At 39.1% G+C, this 16,290-nt stretch overlaps 1 protein-coding gene across 1 annotated transcript; it reads left to right on the forward strand.

Annotated features, from left to right (window-relative positions):
• Nucleotides 1-9,298: 9,298 nt before the first annotated feature.
• On the forward strand, nt 9,299-13,805 carry LOC146462927 (uncharacterized). Its single transcript, XM_085085217.1, has one exon. It carries the CDS (start codon nt 9,376-9,378, stop codon nt 11,158-11,160), a length of 1,785 nt encoding a protein of 594 aa, XP_084941343.1. The 5' UTR covers nt 9,299-9,375; the 3' UTR covers nt 11,161-13,805.
• The last annotated feature ends 2,485 nt before the right edge of the window (nt 13,806-16,290 follow it).

The raw sequence follows: 16,290 nt of genomic DNA on the forward strand, positions 1-16,290 counted from the left end.
CCATTTGAGAATTTCTTCTGAGCACAGTGGAGCCGTCATATAACTCACAATGACAACTAGTTTGAGCTCCAAGGAGCTTACCGACTTTGAAATGTTTCCATAGACAATGAATTCATGGCAGCAACTCTGCGGCTTTGAATCAGTAGAAACTGAAAATGTTCTGCCGAGTTTGCCTACGATGACTGCCAACTACAACGTTTATCTCATTGTGTTTGAGTTCTGCCTTGCACGAATCTGTCTGGATTAATGGGTGAATTCTATTGGTTAAGAAATAGGTCACATGACTATTAAACGTCCTGTAATCATAAACATATATTCATATTGTGACAAGCGCCCATTTGGCTTGATAGTTCAGTCGGTAAGAGCACTGCATCGCCGAGTTTGCATACAAAGACTACTAATTAGAACGTTTCCCTCATTGAGTTCTGCCTTACGCAAATCTGTCCGGATAAATGGGCTTATTCGATTAGCTAAGAAAATAGGTGACATGACTATTAAACGTCCTAATAACGTTTTGATAAAACTAAAATCTCTTCAATTCAGGACATTAAATTTAATGTCCACATTATAGAACACATAGCTACACCTTTTTAGTTCTGGCACAATGAATCATTCGGTCCATCTCAGAATTTCTTCTGAGAACATTTGTAACGTCATCGCACACGTGACCATCACATTGAAGCCTAAAGGGGCCTATAGCTATGGATGTTAAAGGGCGTTACAATACTACCATTATAAACTCTGATCTTCCCCCGGCCCCAGAGACAACAGAAGACGAAAGAAGCACGGTCTAAATAGGGTTATTGTGCTTGAGGAAGGAAAACGAAAACAAAAATGGCAAAAAATGTGACGAGAACTTTGAAATTCGAGTCTGGACCAACCCTGTTCACTCTTTTACTGAGGTACTCCTACTTACAGAAAAAGCTTGTCATCCTCGTAACTTGAACACAATTCCGTGGCGTAACAGTAAAAACTTTAAAACTGGGCCCAGTTGTTCAAAGCCCGATTAAGCTAATCCTGGGTTAACGTGAACTTTGATTCGAGTATATTCACTAATCCATAAGGATTCTTCCAAAAGATTTTTGTCCCGAAGTTTTGTCTAAGACTTTCCTTTATCATTAGCTTAAAATGAGCCTTTAAAATCATCTTTAATGAGCGAGATGAAAACCTCGGTTAACTTTTAATCGTGGAATAGCGTTAATCGGCTTTCGAACAACCTGGCCCTGATGTTTAAAGGTCAGGAGCTAGGGAAGCGACGTGGTCGAGTGCATGGTTAGGGGCGCGGATTCATAATATGGAGTCAAAGTTAAAATAGGAGAATGGTTATGAAGCCAAACAAGTTTCTTTGTTGTATGTTTTGTTAACATTTTTGGCCTTGACCGTGCACAAACCACAATAGATTTTAAAATGTGTTGGAGCAACTGGTCAATAGAAACGTTCCTGTTAAATATTCAGCTGTAGTGTGAACGTTAAACAAAGGATTGTGCACGGTCACGGCCCTTCCAACCTAAATTGCAGCACCATTGTTATCAACTTTGAACATGGCAAGGTTTCATAACCAGTCCCTCAATTAACTATGATGGAATCCTAAGGTTCAAGTCCCCCCTCTGACCACTAGCTGGATTTGTTTCGGGGTAGTCCCCTGTTCAAGTCTTCGTCCACGCTTGATAAAAAGCCAACTGGTAAGCCTCCCTGCCAGTTGGGATTTTTAGAGAGTTTTTGTTCTGTTTAAAATATTTGTTTGATTACACGGCCCCACAAGCTTCTAGCTCTAAATCTTACCTTGTATAAATACATTTACTTCATTATTTATTTATTTTTTTACTTTTACATTTTAAGAAGTATGGTGCGGTCTGTTTCCAGATAAGCGGTTTTGTTTTTCCTTATGAGCGGTAAAAAGTGGACATCAATTATCACGTTCACTTGGTGACACAGTAACGAAGAGAGCAGTTTGGTGTTTTCGGTAGTCTGTACACGTAAAACAATCCACAATTTTTAACTTTGATTGACACCTGCCAGTTGCAGCATTTGCTGTTCCAGTTGAAACAAACCCTTCTATTAACGACTCCATCCTGGGGAGTGGGATGAGCTCCATCGAGCCAACCCGTTGCGTGTGTGTTACACTTGTTAGATGGGATGCATGAGGTGGGTATTTTGGAGCCCGCAGTGCCATTAAAGCGGTACCAGGCTGTCGCAAGTGCACTGTCACATTTGACTGACGAGCCGCCTGAATTATATGTGACGCTGCGGTCTGCTTGCTTATTCACAGTGTAAGAGTTGCATTCCGGGCCTGTGAAGAAAAAGAAAATGAAAGGTCATAGTAATGACAAGAGTAGAAGTCTTAGAACTAAAGTTTTGAAAGTTCACACACTTTGACATGCCAGATGATGATGATGATGATGATGATGACGGTAACGACGACGACGATGGCGATGATCACGGTGACGATTGTGATTACGATGACAGTGATGATGATGATGATGATGATGATGATGATGATGATGATGATGATGATGATGATGATGATGGTGACAATGACAACGAAACCAAAATCATGTATTTAAAATCGTTTAAAGGGAAATGATTTAATTATGAAGTAGAAACAAAACGTACGCCTTGCCTTGGTACGATGAAGGTAAGATGGCAACTTTGAGAAATTCTGTCTAAGATCTAGTGAACACGTCCTAGAAATGACCTCATGTACCTGAACTACTATTTGAGACCAACGCTTGTCCTCTCAATTCCATATTACTTACCAAGGCGTTTCTTGCCAGATCTCTTGTAGTAGAGATGCACTTAATAGACGTCACTTTACGTGAAATAGCGTACATAACGGTTCATAAGTGGACCTATTTGTGGAAGTAGCCGAGCTTTTCTTCCATCGGTATCGACTGTTAATTATTTGTTAGTAGTCTTATGCTGGTGACAAACTGAACACATATCACTACAAAGGGTCTTCATAATATCTCAATAAATTGGAAGATACAAACAAAATGAAATCTTGCCCTTCTGTCCTCCCTTTAACGTGTAAGTTCATCCTTCGAGATGTTGTATGGAAATGTTTGATTTCTGTCTATGGGCTATGTTGGAAGTTATTCATTTGCCACTGTCAAGAATTACTAATAAAACAAAGCTAGCGGTATTTACCGATTTCACAATGAGTTCCCGTGTACCCTGGCAAACATCGACATGTGTACTTTCCCTCGCCCTGGTATTCGCATGTTCCACCATTTGTGCATGGGTCTCCTGTGCACGCTACCTCCACTGTGAAGAAAGGAGAGATTACAAGCATGAAAGTCTTTCTCTTTATTCCGAATCCGTCAAATCCGACATCATCTTGTAATTTTTGATGCGGTCAGCTGTTGCGAGGTCTGGAGTCGAGAATGCGTGAGTTCTGGGACGATCAACAAGTGCTTAGGCGAAAACATTTCTTGGAGTCGGTACCGAAGCCTTTAACTCGTTACCGAAGGGTTTCTCGGTGTCATACGTGGGCGCTTTCCATTTCCGTCTAGAACTGGACGGCAGGACTATAGAATGTACCAATTTGAAGGATAAGTTTATGTTAGTTCTTCGAATTTCCTGAAAACAGCGCATACCGTTTTCGGAGTGATTATCTTTCAAGATTTTGTAGCACCATCCCTTCAAAATGACGCCTTCCATTCACAGACTGGCCGCTTTAGCCGGCCAGTTCTAGCATATGAATGCACTCAAGCTTCGTCTTCGGCCACACTCGTAAATGGCCAGTTGGTTTGCCTCCTGCCAGTTGGGATTTTTAACCTGTTCTGTTTAATTTGATTATTTGTTTCCCGTTGTTTCTGAGTGGAGTGCCTGTAAACTAACTTTGGGTAGCTAAGTGCATTTCCACTATAAACAAAACATTTGACATTTCGATATATTTTTTTACTCATAAATTTTATAATAACTCTTAAATTTTACCCGGCCCTGTTGACGGGAACAAAATTTCATTTATTGATGGTCGTATCAAAGATACTCCATTGTCGCGCGGATAGGATTTCAATCACGTCACCATCGGTTTTCCTTCTTACCTGCATTTTCCATGTCACAATAAGCACCGACAGCCTGGTTTCCAGACCCACTCGATATCAGCCAATATCGACCACTAGGCGCCAGTCCTTCAGATGAGTCCTTGATTTCTCGGCATGATATAGCAGGTTGTAATGGCGACTTACCTAGAAATGCTGTCAAAAAGATAAAGGCTTACATAACCCACCGTACTGAAAAGAAATATGGCCGCTGTACATTTTACCACGATACCTTGCGAGCCTAACATATCCAAAAGGCACATAAATATTAGTGATAAACGCATTACTAGTACAAACGGCTTGAACGTTGATGGTGTAAAACAGCTCTCTGCTAATAAATGCCGAAGCATTTTCTTTGTTTGGATCATAATGTGGGTTCACGTTATCAGGGAATGACAAGAAATGTCCTTTGGGTTTCGCAATTGCCATTGATACCTTGTGAATGACCGTGCATGCAGGAAATGCACAAATACTTATGGCTTAAACATGGGTTCAGACGACTTTCATAAACGCTGTCTAAACTTCGTTTAAATAATCGGCCCTTACGTTTTACAAGTCCACGTTTTACAAGTCCATTTCTCTTTGGGTGCCCCCGATAAATTAGACACGACATCTCATCTGAGTCTTATTTACATTTTAAGCTCAACGACAAATTGAGAAAAAGACAAAGATGAATCAGAAAACAATACTTGAAAGTATGATCTAAATATGCTAACTTTAAAAAGGATAGATAGCGTTAGGTGTCTTTTTATAAGAGGACAATTAATTTAAGAAAATTCGTCGACGGTTTTCTTTTTTGTTGAATTTAGTCGCATTGAATTTGTTTTTCCTCAACTTAGTCAACACAAATAAGAATGCGAACCAATTGTCTGCTATCAAGAAGCCGCCGCTTTGAGTGCCGTGAATAATTTAATCGGAATGTGTTTATCTACAAACTTAAAAAAAATTGAGCGATCCCTTCCAAACTCACTAACCTCTATTATTTCAAGTGGCATGGGGTGACGGAAAAATTGAGAATAGTCTGAACAGTGTTTGTAAGTGAATCAAAGAATGCGTCTAGTCACCATTCAATTCAGTCTGGTATCGCATGCTTAAAGCCTGAAAACATTACAACCAGGGGGCCGATATCAAATGCCAATTGCTTCATTGCAATCAAGAAGATGCGTCTCGTAAAATCAGTCTTTAAAACTATCCTCCTGAATCTTACAAGGGAATGTTTCGAGCGTCATAAGTTTTACGAGTTAGTCTCAGTATTGCGACGGTTTCTCAATTCACGTTAAGATATAGCTGTTGAAAATTGCGAAGTTAATGTATTAACTGCTTAAAACCATTTAAAACTCACAGCACTCTTCCTAAAAATAGGTCATGATTACGTACAAGGTGCAAAGCAATATTGTGGCAATCGGAAAATATTGGGTAGCTGAGTCCAGCAGTACGTAAGAGTGCTAAAAATCCCCGCAGCTATTTCGCGGTACCCATTTATGCACTAGGTAACTTACCGGCTGGGCCCGATAAAAGTTTTATATCTATATTCGTCCAGTCTTATCGACTGTTTTTTTTTTTTCTTTTTTTTTAGCTGTGAAAACTTATCCAACATGCACCATAAAATCATTATCTAAAATCTTTATAACTTTTAAAATTTAGCTTACTTTCAAAATCTAGGAAGATAAATTATAGTTTTGTTAAAGAGCATTGCGCGTATAAAGTGGTTTCAGGGCCCTATAAGCAAGATGCAGCACTCAGATTGGAAAGAAGTACTTGTGTCAAAGCAAACGTTCCTGTTGTAGCAAACAGGACGATGGCAAAATTGTGTTTTCCTTGGTGAGAATAGGTCTTATCACGGTTTTCGACGCCATATTGACGAGTAGGCAAACAGGCTTGAAAGAACCGACAGTGTTTGTATAGAAACCCGATGTCAAAAATTTATGAATTGGAAACTTTTGGTACTAGGAAAAAAGTTTAAGAAAAAAATTGGAGGGATGTAGCTGTGCCAGAAAGCGCCCAGTTGTGTTTGGAACTTTCCATATATTTGTCTGTAAAGCGTACCAGCCGTGACTGCTAATAATAGTTCACGGGAAAAAAAAATACAGGGAAATGTATGGAAAGTTCAAAACACGACTGGACGCTTTCTGGCACAGCTACATCCCTCCAATTTTTCTCTTAGACTCCTTTTCCTGGTGCCAAAAGTTTCCAATTCATGAATTTGTCAGAAGCGAAAATGTGAAAATGAAAATTATTTGACATCGGATTTCCATACAAACACTGTTATTTCACGCCTGTTTGCCCACTCGTCAAAATGGCGTCGAAAAACGTGATAAGGCCTATGGTGCTCACATGATTACAGGTATTGTCAATGAAAGCTGACACTCACCTCGATGCGGATTTTCCAAGTAAAATGCATCCAAATTTGGAGCAAAATCGAGCTGCGAACTTACAGACATTGTCCGGTTGTTCAACTCGCATACGTTTCGATCTCTGTGGAAGTTCAAACTCTGACACAACTTGTCGTGTTTACACTGGTGGTAACACACAAACATGTCTTGCACCACAATTGACTTGTAGCTGTGCTTCAGAAGAGAAACTCCTGGAACAGATGTCACGCATTTATCACCCACCAACACCAAGCCATGGCTGTAGGCGATTCGAAGCCATAAAACATGGGAAAATATCTTGAACATGGCAGGATATATCTGTGATATCTCCTGCAAAAGAGGACATACGCGTGATCTTAGCTAAAAGTAGTTATGCAGCGAAGGACATTAAGTGAGGTTAGGAGGAATTGCTGGATGCATCACGTTATTGACAATACAGCCGCTCTTGCATTCCTTAAAATCGGATTTCAAATGGTCTTACTTTGTGCTCGTGATTTTCAGAATACAACCGGCAGATCTTATTAAGGATGCGAACATGAAAAATGAAAAGAACACGAGACGTGAATTCGACCTATGACATTCAAACCGCTTCAACTTGTATGCGAATGGAAGCTGAATTGAAAATTAATGAGAACTCGTCGTAAACCAGCTAAATAGACATTTCCACCTTACCATTCCTTCTTTACTTCTTTCTTTCGCCTTCTAGCTATTACTTGTGTAAAAAGGATTATAAAGTTCTGATATTATGACTTTTACTCACACATCACTGATGCAAAAAATCACCTGTTCGATGGCTGCCACTGACAGTGCCTGTTGTGTTTGTGACCGTTCGTTGATTTAACGACTGCGTTTTCTAATTAAAAGCACAACCCAAAAGCAAATATAAAGTAGGTAATTTTGAAACGGGTGTTAAATTTCGCATATATTCAATAGAAATAGCCATGATCTTGTGAACGTTGAACAAAGAGGCTTCCAAGCTGAAAAAGAGTAAGTGAAGATCGAAATTTTACGGGTCATTTGCAGATTGATAAATGTAGCCTAGATAATGCAACTCGCTTAATTTTAATTACCAAGGCCAAGTTGGAATCGAAGTAGTAAATATTAAAATACGAAATGTTTACGTTAGTGGAAAATCCATTTGTTTCGCCGGTACATAAAAGCAATAATTATATATGCTTTGTTGCGGAGCTCGCATTTTTACTCTCAAACGTTTCCCTTGAGGCAAAGTGTAGTAAGCAAAGTGCAAAGTGTAGTGTTTTTTTCTTTTTTTTTTTTTTGAAAAGTTAGTAATACATAATACTTACCTGAACACGTTGCTCCAGCTCCAAGTTTATTGTATAAGCGAATTTATAATTGTGCAAGATCCAAAGAAACTAGCTCGAGGCGAATAAAAAGCATTGAGCGAATTTAATCTTTTGCGACTGCTCTTCAATGGTAATTTAAGCAGAATAATATTTTGTGACAGCACCGTGAAATGATTATATATTATTTCACATTTCTGATGTTGTTTGAACGTAAGTTTACTTTTCACAAGCTTATTAAAAGTTTTCAGTCTTGGAAAAAATAAACATTCTAGTTTTAGATATTCACAACCAACGGAAATAAAAATCAATATGCAACGCCTACCCATAACTTGAAATCCCTTCGTGAAAAACTGCTTTATACTTACTCCGATAACAGTTTAAACAGTTTTAAGAATTTGGTTGTCCGTAAAGACAATATTTTCCAGATGATTATTCCACTTACGGTTTTAATTTTCCGCCATCTTTTCACGTGATCAGTTTCATTTATTGACATACGATTGTTTATTTTTAAAAGGGTACGAAGACAAAGCAGAGTGCTTCTAAATCTGGTGGGTGTCCTGTCAGTTTCGCCTACCCCCTGTGAATACATAACTCTTGCTTACTTACCGAGTTCCTGAGGTCTGTACTGTTAGTTACGGATCCTCGTTTTTCCTCGTTGATTTATGGCCCAAGCGCGAAGGACCGAGAAAACGAGGCTAGTAAGATATTTGTTATATCTCTGCGGTTACTTGAGTGTGCGGGAAAGGAACAACTTTCAAAAGCTAGTTTAGCGGGCCGTAGAGTAAAACTGACCAATCACACCGCGCGTACTAACTGAGAGATATCATAAATGAGCCTTACTGGCTGACGATTTCTGTGTCCGGCAACTCAAATTTTAAAGAACACTTCTCGACCACAGTATTAAACTGTAGTTCGCTCGCTGACGCTGAACATTCTTCAAAATGCGTTTGTATTGCTGAAAGGTGGCTAGCGATTTCTGAAGAACATAAGCTTAATTGTTGTGACATTTAGAGCATTCAAATATGGAAAACACTACCATAGGCGCCAGAAGTTTTTTCGGTTTTGCTGTCGGGAGAAAGAGATGACCAGAGATATATGTATATATAGCTGCAGCACGAGGCCGACAGCATTTCATGAATACGGATGACACCAGTAATTTTTCATTTCTCGTGGGCTTCTACTGTACTTTTAATCTCGTACCCTGATCTCAGTTGGTTCGGGAATGGGAATGTCGAAATGTGAGATCTCCCCTCCGTCTGACCGTGGGAGATCTGGCTACGAGATTACTGTACTTTATCTCATTCATATTGTATTGTCAGTATTTTCTTCCTCCTCTAATGCCAGCACTTATTTTCACATTGAAACTCCTTGTTTAATTATTACCTTATTAATATTAAAAAAAAGATACTTGGGTAAGGAATCATCGTATAGATGGAGAGTAAGTATGAGTCCCAATAATAAAAATAAAATAAATTTTAAAAAAAATAATAATAAGGGGAGGTACAGAGGTGCGAAGGACTGGAAACTAAACCTTTTACATTCGTTCCAATCTCTCACGGTTTTTCCAAAATGGCGGATAAATACAACTGTGGTGTAAAGCTTTAGCAACTCAGCGAACCAGCTAAAACGTATATTTACGGTGAAAGGAAAAGTAACATGGCAGCAGAAGTCAATTTCCAAGATTTACCAGAGACTGTTGTTTTGAAAATATTCAGCTTTGTGGCCGAGGAACGTATTTTTAACCTCTTTAGGTTGCGGCGAGTTTGTACGGCATGGTGCCGTTTGGTGGAAGATGCGAGCTTGTGGAAAAAGCTATCATTTCCAAACTGCGATGGTTTCTCTTATGAGGTGCTAAAACGAATTTTATCCTGGAGTGGCAGTGTAAAGGAAGTTGATCTATCGAATTGTCTTCAAGTTAATGATAAATACATCGAACTCATCGCCAAGAGATGCCCCACTTTAGAAGTACTTAGGTTGTCAGGATGTCGATCAACGAGCGATTTTGGGATGGAAGTGATAAAAAAGAAATGCACTTTTCTCAGATGCTTATGCATCACAGCGTACAAAACAAATGTTTCGCCCAACGCTCTAAAGGATTTGATTTGTGCATGCAAATCATTGCAGAAAATAACAGTTACTTGTGAAGGTGACGAAGATTCCAATGAGGTGTATTTCTACCTGACCAAAGAAGTTTTAGATGCTCTACAAATGAGCCAAAGTTTGAAGAAGTTTTATATCTCCAACTCAGGAATCACTGAAGAAGAAGTAGACCTGACAGAAAGCAAGTTTGACTTGCTTGAGTTAGGACTATCAGGTTGTATGGAACTCAGTAATTCCATTTTATCTGTTTTAAGTTACACTTCTCCTCAGTTACAACTATTAGATATCTCATACTGCCCTGGCATTGATGATGAAGGTGTTTCAATTGTCGCTCAGTTTTGCCCTAATCTACAGCACCTCATTGCCAAAGGTTGCCCTTGCGTTACTGATGTCTCCATAGAAAGTGTGGCAAAACATTGTAAACTGTTGCAGAGTTTGAATGTTTGTGGCTGTGAATTACCAAGGCCAGCAGGGAATATAACTGATGTAGCAGTTGAAAGCATTGCTAAAAACTGCCTTGATTTACAGCTGTTAAATGTAAAATGGTGCCAAGGTGTGACAGACAAAGGGATTGCTGCTATTGCGACACATTGCATCAAGTTGCTTCACCTAAACACCTGTGGCTGTCTGGGAATTTCTGACGTGTCTGTCAAAGTAATTGCAACGTACTGTGAAAACTTGAAGAGTTTAGAGATCTCAGAATGCTTGCGTATTACAAGAACCAGCATCAATGACATTGTGCAAAACTGCACCAAGCTTGAGTACCTAGACATGCAAGTCTGCTCATATGTTAACGATTTGGACTTGAAGTCAAACAAAGTCTTGTTGCTTTCTCTCTGTCATGTGGATTTGTCCTACTGCACCAAGATCACAGATAGGACCTTGAAGCAAATCGGCAACAGCTGTCGTGAGCTAACATTTCTCAGTATTGCTGGGTGTCATAAAGTTACTGATCTTGGAGTTATCAGCCTTGTGAAGGGATGCAATAAACTGCAATATTTTGACGCGTCATTCAGGGGCTCACAATCTTGTGCACAAATCACTAGCGATTCTGTGAAGGCCCTTGCCTCATGTTGTCCAAAACTGACCTACTTGGATGTGATAGGCTGCTTGAATATTAGTGAGGTTTCTATTGATTCTGTTGTGGCCTCATGTAGGTATTTAAAGCACCTTAATGTTAGTCAATTTACAGAAAAAATGGACTCGCAGCTACTTCTGCGTATTAGTAACTGCATTTCACAGCATCGTTCTTCTTACACCTGTGAAGAAACAATTTTAAATCGTAGGGGAAGAAAATTGGCGCAGAACTTCTTCTTCAAAATGGCGGCTCCAAATTTGTAACTTGTTAAATGGTTGAAAGCATACATTTGAAGGGGTGCCTGGAACAAAGCCCTAAGTGACTTCTAATAAATTGCTAGATTCTCCTTCATAGTTGTCTTGTATTCGCTTGTGAAACAAAAGGAGAATTTGAACTTACATCAAAAGTCACTTAGGGTCTTATTCCACGCACCCCTTCATTTGATAACTTATTTTTGTTTTGCCATTTTGTTGCAAACAAAATTTCTTGGGGATATTATTGTAGTTGTTGTTATCCTTTGAGGTCTTTAGTTGCCTTATGTTTTCAGGGAAACCCTTGAAAGGAGAAAAGTCTGGTGGGAGGGAGGGGGGGGGGGGGCATGTTTGGTTATAGGAGTGCCACTGGGGGGTTGAAACCCTGACCCTATTAAGTGTTTAGGGCAAAAAAAAACCTTAAATACTTACCCTGAGTAGGAGAGTGCCCTCTATCCTAAGGATGGTGTCTACTTTTGTTACTGTGCATACGTTCTGCGCATCTCGAGATACTCAGGTTTCCTATGGGTGTTCCTACTAATACACGGATATTTGTGCCCAGTTTTAATCTATGTGGAGAGAGCAGAACTTAAGAAGTGCTTGTGGTATCCAAAAAGAAAATTGGGGGTAACCATACATTTTTCAGAGATAATAAAGCTTCAATTTGGAAAAAAAAACGCCATACATTCCTTTATATTTTACAGCTTTTTAGAATTATTGTTGCTTAATTATCTCTAAAAAATGTGTGGTTACCCCCAATTTTCTGTTTGGATTCCCATTCCTCTTGCTAAGATCTGCTTTTCCTGCATAGTCATAAACCACGCAAAATACTTCTGTATTGGTAGGCACCGTCCTTAAGACCCTATTTAGGTACTGAAAACAATAGTGCTAATATCTAGTCCTGAAAGTAATTTAATGTTGACTGATAATCCCGCTGCTAAATAGATGCAGATAAATACCTCTGGTCGTGCATTGATAAATACATGGCGACAGTCTTCCAGCCATACCCTGTCTAGGATGGGTCCAGACTCCAGACATTCATTACAAAAAATTTGCTTAAAATTACCGTATGTATACACTATTCAGGGCAATAGGAGCTAAAAATCATACCCTGTCCAGCGGCACATCTCCATATAGGTCATATACGTCATATCATTATTAAGTTTTCTTTTCCCCCCCTCCCCCCCCCCCTCACCCAGCCCCCGGGAGAAAACTGAAGAAACATACGGTAATAGCCCATTTTACAGTTGTGGGCTCAGTGACCTAGCCTTTGAGTGTTGACTGAAAGCGAGGCTGTAATTGACTTTGTCTTGATACAAACCAAACTGCGTTTTGTATGAAACCCATTTTGTTGTCAAGGTAACTAATAATAAGATCTGTATTTATGTATGAGAAGCATGGGGGTTTGTATCAAAACAAAGCTAGTTTCAGCCTAAGGCCCATTCACTTAAGCTCACAACTGTAAAATGGGCTGTAGAAATTTCTCAGACCATTTTAGGGCCTTTTTAAAATAGGGATATTTGAAGAGGATGACTCAGTTGTACTCGTTCAGATTCCTTAGGGTAATAGTTAAGTTAAAGAAAATTTTAATAAACAAAGTGTTATCTCCAGATTTTCTAGGCTGTGGTTGACTTTGTGAATCTGAATCTCCCCATAGTTAATATAGGCAATGGCTATGAAGCCTGACAAACTTCATTGTTTGTTTTTGTTAGAATTTTTGGCTTTGGACCGTGCACAGACCCGAATGCGTTGGAGCAAATGACCAATGGGAACGTTCCTGAACATTAAGATATTCAACTGTACATAGTGTGAACATTAAAACAAAGGATTGTGCACGGTTGTGGCCCTTGACCTTCCAACATAAATTACAGCACCATTGTTGTCATGGCAAGGTTTCAGGACCAGTCCTTTGACTATGATTTCCTATGGTGTTACATTGCATTCTAAATTGTCTTTTTTTTTTTACCCAATCTAAAAACTAAAGGAATTGATTTTCTCATGTTACAAAAGTCATTGCAATAAAATCTGGATTTTGTGGGGAACAAATGCCTTTCGAACAGATATTAACCAAAACTCTTCTTTTGTTACCCCTGCATTTGCTTGCTTATCAGCACGTACATGAAGCTAGTTTCATATGAATTGCTTCACAGTATTTTTGCATATAATATTTCTTAATATTTCTTCTCATTGTATAATGCAATTCCATAGTTTTGATTGGCTTAGCAGCCATGGTATATCAGCCATTATTATACCTGCCAACTTTTTCTAAGATATAGGCGTGAGATTTTTATCCTGGGAGTGCTGGGATTTTTGAAGACGACACGATTATTTCCGAAGATTCCCGAAGAATTCCGAAGTCTTCCGAAGACCTCCGAAGTCTTCCGAGGACGTCCGAAGTCTCAGGACGCGTATAGACGCGAGCTCGCTCCCAGTGCTTTTCACCTTCAAAAATCAGAGATAGCGAGGAGGGTATTGTCATTTATTCCTTTTGCACATGGTGTTCGTTCTAACATGGGTCTGAGTTAACATATTTTTGGAAATTGTGTCAAGCAAGATGGCAACAACTCACATTTTTCAACCAGGCGTGAGAAATTGGCCCGCAAGCGTGAGCCGGCGTGAGATCGAAGTTTTCAACCCACAGGCGTGAGACTCACGCCTAAGGCATGGAGTTGGCAGGTATACATTATTGGTGGTTTTCACCTCACACGTCGTCTCGCAAGTAAAAAAATAAAATCCTCAACCATTCAAAAGACAAAGTCAAAAAATTGCTATGTTGTAGAAGAGTGATACCTAAACAAAGTGTGAAAGCCACAGGGCTGTGCGATATCTCATAATCGAGCTATTCAAAAAAATGTACCACAGAAAATTACAGAGTTTAGTATGGGACGCCATGTTGGTGTCCCGTCTGAAGGACACCACTGACATGGCGGCCGGAAACCAGCAATTCAATTCAATTCAATTTTATTCACACTTATTAGAACGAAGTACAATATATTTTATAGTAAGAAAAAGTTAAACATGCAGAGCAATTTATTGAATGATTTTACCTTCTACGGAGGAGGTGCGTAGTCAGGCCATTTAAGGAGCAAGGCTTTCGTGTTGGCCACTACCTCTGTGCAGTTAAATAAAATAGGGGGAAGTAGAATTTATAACACTGGTTGAAGAGCTCTGCTACTTAAATTAGGCTTGAGAGAGGAAAATACATCAGTAAGGAAAACAGTGTTTACAGCAAATACATAAGTTTATTATATGGCTGGCTCCGCGAGCGGGCAAGATGAGTCAAATCCTGCGCTGTGATTGGCTACCCGAGCGGGCAAGATGGAGCTATCTTGCCCGCTCGGGATTACCCGTTGCCCGTCCGCTTGGCATCGAAAGGTTAATCCCAACAACAATGCAATCTTTTCTTCGATTTTCTCGTTTTTTGGGGGGAAAAAGCTCACTAAAAAGTTCGGTAAACTTTCTCAACATTTACCTAAAGGAAAGGAAAGAGAATGGAATCGTCCTGGTGTAGTGAAAATTTTGTTTCAGCTACAATGAATGTGAGTTGAATCGGTGAGTTGCTCTGCGTGTAGTAATTTTAGATAGAATTGATTTTGTAAAACTTATTGTCTCAAGTCGAGTGCCAAATTGATAAGTTCTCTAGGTTTGAAATCACTGTATTTAAATCATAGCGTAGTGGAAGTTGCGTTAAGTGTTTAGAGCAGTTCAGAAAAGTATTTTTTTTCAAGTTCACCGAAGAAACTTACGTTTTTAATTTAGCCGCGTCTTGCCTGTTGTAAACAACAAAATCTTGTCAAAGTTTCGCCCAGTTTTCTGAATAACCCGGGTTTTTTTTTCGGCTTATGTTTTCATATAATCTCAAAATCTATTGTTTCATTCAAGAATTAATGATTGGAAGCCGAAAACTGTGTAAAAATCCTGAAAAATGTTTATTATTTACGCCACCCCGCGATCTGCTGAAAATGGCGAGTTTGCCGGATTCTATTCAAATCTTCCCGCTCTTGCGAAAATCTGAATTTTTCGTTCTCAATAATTGTATACTCCCTTTAAGCCATTATAAAGTTAGAGCCGTAAGATAATTTAGGATTCCTTGTTTTCCACGATTACATGCTAATCCAAAAATGCACTGAAAATAAATCTTGCACCGGCCGGCTATGAAGAATTTTTTTCCGAGTGGAGCAGTTTCATGTCCTGATTTGTTTTGTTGTTGTAGTTTTAACTTGAAGGTAAAGCCATATAATAAATCCTTTATTGACCAAGCTTGTTCGGTCAAGATGGCTGGATATTGGCCTCGTTCTTTTCTTTTTTTGCGTTTATATGAACCTCGACTTCGTCTCGGTCCATAAAACGCAAAAAAAGAACTTGGCCAATATCCAGCCATCTTGACCTCACGCTTGGTCAATAACGCATATATATAGTATACGTTAAATTTTATATATTATTTATGTTTGGCTATCAAGAAGAAAAAGTTTGTGATGCCACTACTCTAAACCGTGCTAAACCATAATTAGTTCTAGAAAATGGTCTGTACAGGTTTTGACTGGTGGCAAATCTGGTATTGCATTTATGGATATCAGAAGCTAGGGAAACAAGATCATGGAGTGCAAGTGGTGTTTCTTTATTTATTGTATTGTAATTTATGCACAAGGGAACCAATTTTCAACTTAAAAATGTTCTCTAGCTTAAGGATTTCTAATAGAGTAAAGTATGGTGTTGGATTTTCTCTTTTGTGTGCAAAGAAGATGCAGCGAAAGCAAAAACATCTGGAGTTTACGTACCTTGGCTATTTCAAAGCTTTTCTTCTCTCTGCTGGACTTTCACACATTGACATAAACGCTTCTATTACATGTTAGCTGATCAGAACTAAAAAAAAAAACGAGGCAAATCGATGTTTTCATGTACGTGACATATTAAGAGCAGCAATCCATCTGTCTCGCACTGCGCAAAAATCTAAAATTCAAACTGCTCTATTTCCAAAACGAAGAATGCTATCCTGCTGAAAACAAGCAAGCCAATGGAAATTTATATTTTCTTTTATGTGATGAAGATAAAAACCCAAAATTGTGTTTAGCTATGAATTCCAGTTTTTTTATGACGTCATGTAAAAACCAAGAATACCATGCCTGAGAAATAGCGACCATT

This window comes from Pavona decussata, unplaced genomic scaffold (assembly GCF_977016875.1).
Source record: "Pavona decussata unplaced genomic scaffold, jaPavDecu1.1 SCAFFOLD_184, whole genome shotgun sequence".
In the NCBI taxonomy this organism is placed as follows: domain Eukaryota; kingdom Metazoa; phylum Cnidaria; class Anthozoa; order Scleractinia; family Agariciidae; genus Pavona; species Pavona decussata.